The 4,490-nt window shown below is 39.8% G+C and overlaps 1 protein-coding gene across 1 annotated transcript in view; it reads right to left on the bottom strand.

Moving 5' to 3' along the window:
- SLC5A12 (solute carrier family 5 member 12) overlaps positions 1–2,922 on the bottom strand; it is a 47,354-nt gene extending 44,432 nt beyond the window's left edge. Inside the window, exon 1 of the mRNA XM_049649080.1 lies at positions 2,584–2,922. Coding sequence (XP_049505037.1) covers positions 2,584–2,922 — 339 coding nt within the window. The remainder of the gene's footprint in view (positions 1–2,583) is intronic.
- Positions 2,923–4,490: the final 1,568 nt, after the last annotated feature.

Here is a 4,490-nt window from a genome sequence, read left to right as displayed (position 1 = left end):
CCCCCCCCCCCCCCCCCCCCCCCCCCCCCCGCCATGGCTTAGTCAGTTAAGCATTCAACTTCGGCTAAGGTCATGATCTGGCAGTTGGTGGGTTCAAGCCCTGCATCCGACTCTGTGCTGACAGCTCAGAGCCTGGAGCCTGCTTCGGATTCTGTCTCCCTCTCTACCCCTCCCTGGCTCACTCTCTCACCCTCTCTCTCTTTCAAAAATAAATATGCATTTAAAAAAATTAAAATTAGACTGCCCAGGTTTGAAAAACTGCCACTTGCTAGCTATGTGACATTGAGCAAGTTACTTAACTCTATGTGCCTCATTTTTCTAGTCTGTTAAATGGGGATGATAATAATAGAACCTATCTAAAAAGGTTATTTGAAGGCCAAATGATTTAATATGTGTAAAGTCCCTAGAGCAGTGCTCAGCACACAGCTAAATAGCAAATACATTTCTGTTATGACCGTCCTACATAGTATGTTTATTGATCACCTTCTCTGCTATAAAACAAGTGCCATGAGAGCAGGGGTCTGACTCAGTGCTTCATCTCTAGGACCTGGAGTGTGCCTGGAACATAGATGCTTAATGAGTATTGAATGGACTATTGAATTAGTTGTAAAAATTATTTTCCACATTTGGCTATTTTTTTTATATATATAATTTGAAAAGCTCTCTTAATGAAATCTTCATGAAAGAAGGGAATTATGATTTCCTACATGGAAGCTGAAGGTGATAAACACTTGGTAAATTGCACAAGGTCATCCTATTATTAAGTAATGGACTTTGAAATCGAACTCATGTTTTCTGACTCTTCTCTCTCTATCCCTGGGTCTCCCTCTCTCTCTTTCTCTAGCAGTTACTTAGGTTTTGTTTTTTGTTTTTTGTTTTTTGTTGTGTGTGTGTGTGTGTGTGTGTGTTGTGTTTTGTGGTTTGTGGTTTTTTTTAATGCTAGCAATGCCTTTGGGAGTCAAACCTTAATAGCTGATTGGAAAAACCAAGGATATATTTATGTTTTCAGCAATGAGGATGATAAGCAATGAGGATATGTGCATATGTATTTTAGGACTAAGTATAAATTTAGTCATTTTCCCTTGAATGACATCCTAAATAGTAACTGTTGTATTACCTAATTCTGATTACCTAGTTTTGGTGGGGAGGGGAGTTGGAGGTTGGATATTTGGGGTATGATTATCTATGGAATCATAAGTTTTAAAACTTTCTGGAAAGTTTGTGCCTAAGTGGCTTTTGAAGTCTAGAGTAATCCTTTATAATCATTTAGTTTAAGGGGAAAAAAAGAGGTCTTTTAAGAATCCTCTGCTGTGACTTAGTAGGGATCGTACTGGATAAGGAAAATAAATACCTTTCTCATAGAAACCGACTTAGGATCATGCTTAAATATTGGACACACAAATTCAAGTTTTAACATGCTATTTTTCTAGAGAATTATGGCAAAATCAAAACTGCCTCATTTTCTTTTCATTAATATAACCCCCTCATATCATTTAGCATTTCCCCTCATGGAAATATTTTCTAATTTTTTAAAAAAACATTACCATTTCTCCACTGAAAATTGGAGGATAGAAATAACTTATATTAAAGTATTCAGCTCTATTATATAATGGAAAGGGATAAAGACAAAATGGGCTCTCGGTAGGCTTTATCTGCTATACAATTTCACTAAGCCATTTATCTAAATCTCAGTGTTCTTATCTGGAAAATGACAATATTTACAGTATATGTTCTGAATATTTTTTAGAATAATGATGTCAATAATACAAATAATAGCATTAACTCTCTCTCATTGAAACTCTCCTACAAGTCAGGCAATGCATAATGTGGTTACAGATAGGTTCTCATCTAATCATTGAAATGCCTCTGGGATTGGCTCCAGACTTTCATTTTACAAATGGAAAAACAGTTGTGTGTCCAAAGGTAACCTTGTCCCAATAACAACAAAATGTATTTTTACCGTGATGTGTAATTGTCCTGAAAATAAATGTGTTTTTCAACTACAATGTGTTATTAAGATGATGTATGTTATTAGAAGAAGAAGAAAAAAAAAAGAATAACCAAAAATGTTCAAGTGGAGAGAAAAGAGCAACTCCTTCCAAAGTAAAGAAGAGAATGATGTGTTTTGAAGTGTTGGGGTTCGGAGCCAATGGCCAAGAAAGAATTCTTGAGATGTCTTCAGTGCAAAAAGGGGTTTTTGTTGTTGTTGTTGTTTTGTTTTTTTTGTTTTTGTTTTTTTTAATAATGGGAGCAGGCCAGGACCCAGGGGCAGAAAGAGCTGCCCTGGGGTTGAGAGGAGTGACTGATTATATCCTTGGGAGCTGGGGGAGGCAAAGACAGGGGAAGTTTCCAAAAGGACTTTCATGTTAAAGGAGATTCACGGGATCCTCCAGGCCTAGTTAAGTTAAGGTTGTTTTACCCTGTAGCAAAGCATGAACAGAAAGACAGTTGGGGGTTCCTGGAGAAATGTTCTAGTCCGCCTGCCTCAAGTATTTGTCAATGGGCTGCAGGTTATAAGAAAATTTAATTTTATCTACATTTCTTTGTGCCTTTGTTTCCCACATCAGGTAATAGTTGTCTTACCTCGTAAGTGCTGGTGATGCCAGATCTGTAGAACACAGGGAGAAAGAGCTCTGCCGTGAGGATGATGACGAATGCGTAGGAAATAAAGAAGAGCAGAAACGATGCCCCAAAGCGATAAACCTCGGAGGGGGCCCCTAGGACCGTGACAGCTGACATGAAGCTGGCTGTCAGAGACAACGCTACAGGCCCAAAGCTCATTTGCCTTCCCCCAACCAGGAACTCCCTTGAAGTTGCCTTTTTCCTCTCCTTGATAGCAAAGAACACCCCAATTCCAGAGGAAATGACAAAGAGGGCTGCAAATACGACGTAATCCCAAACTGCGAAGTTCTTCACCTCCATGCTGGGAGCTATGGCACCAGAGGGTTGCTTTCAACCGGGTCTCAGGGAGGTTGTTTCCAAAAGCAAAACTCAGTACAGTAGACGTTTTGCCAAGAGAGGAGGCTGTAATTTTCTGAAAAGATTGATGAGCACAGGTACTTGAGTGGATCTTCAGACACCAAGTTGTATTCAGAGAAGACCTCAAGAGTTGGCTACAAAGAAGATTCTGGTAGTGGTATTGGTACCAACAGATGAGAACTTGAAATCTGACCCCAGCCAGGAGCTGTCTGCTCCTGGACTAAAGCATGTGCCACAGAGAAGGAATTCAGATGTGTTCTGAAATTAATAACCGTGGGGGTGGAATGGACTCGCCAGATAACATGCTCTTTTATCTTCTGGATTTTTTTTTCTGACTTAAGGTTAAACATTACTGGGGAAACAATGGAAGTGATACAAGTTGACCATCTCAGCATTTTAAATTAGTGAAATGGAATCTGTAATACACAACACCACCCTTAGTGGTGTCTTATCCCCTGAGCAAGGGAGGGCGGGGGATGGGTACCTGTGATTGCCCGAGGCATCGGGTGAGGAGGGAAAAGAGCAAAGGACTGGTATTGAGGAGACCTTTGCTCAAGTTGGCTCGGATCGTAAGCAAGCTGTGCAATTGTTGGCAAATCGTTTAATCTTTCTGAGCTTCATCTGGAGCAAGGGGGTAATAAAACCTTACAAGGGTTACTAGGAGTCTTTCAGTGTCTCAAACTTGCTACCCTGTTTTTCCTGATCTGTAAAATGAAAGATAAGAATATCTACCTCATTGGCCGTTATTTGTGTTTATAGTAGGGTACTCCTGAACAAATAGTCGTTTTTCTCTTGACTCAGAAAATGGATTTACCATTTTTTAACTGTTAATAAAGCATCTGTAGTCCTCAGTTTTATCTCCCAGTCTCCCCTTCATTTGGACATTTATGACACTTGTACCCAGAGGCTAAGTCAGAGTTAGCACTCAGACAAATGAGAAAAGTAAGGTGAAAATCAAGTTATAGATTCCTGTTTCTGATCTTGTTAGATTGCCAATTGTTCTGAAGTGTCCCCAGCAAGCCTCTGGGGGCGACAATTTCTCCATTTTGTTCACACTTTTCCTCTTTCTCAGCGGTCTTCCCAGACCCTAGCTCTACAAAGCCTGGTCATTCCATAGGGTCTAGTTCCTGTCTCCTCTGCTCTGTGGAACCTTCCGACTCGCACCTGCTCTCTCTACCTCAGCTCCTATGGGAAGCAGCCTCCTATGATACTCACTTTGAATTCTGAAAGAATCCTCACCTATTTTAATGAACGTATATGAGGATCTGCTTGAATTGGTCAGTTGTTGTAGATGACCTGCTTCTGGAAGATATAGGCACGAGGCCTGGTCCATAGTGCCCAGGAAATAGTGGCCACTATAGAAAATAAGGATATAATTAAAAAACCAAAAGAAGAAAATATAAATTATTCAATATGGCCCAAACCAGAAAGATTTTCTGTCAAACAGAGGAAATTCTGATTTTGCTTTTGACATCTGGATAAAAGAATAAATCTTTGATTATTTTTTTTAG

This window comes from Panthera uncia, chromosome D1 (genome assembly GCF_023721935.1).
Source record: "Panthera uncia isolate 11264 chromosome D1, Puncia_PCG_1.0, whole genome shotgun sequence".
NCBI lineage: Eukaryota > Metazoa > Chordata > Mammalia > Carnivora > Felidae > Panthera > Panthera uncia.
This window is presented reverse-complemented; position numbering and strand designations above follow the sequence as displayed.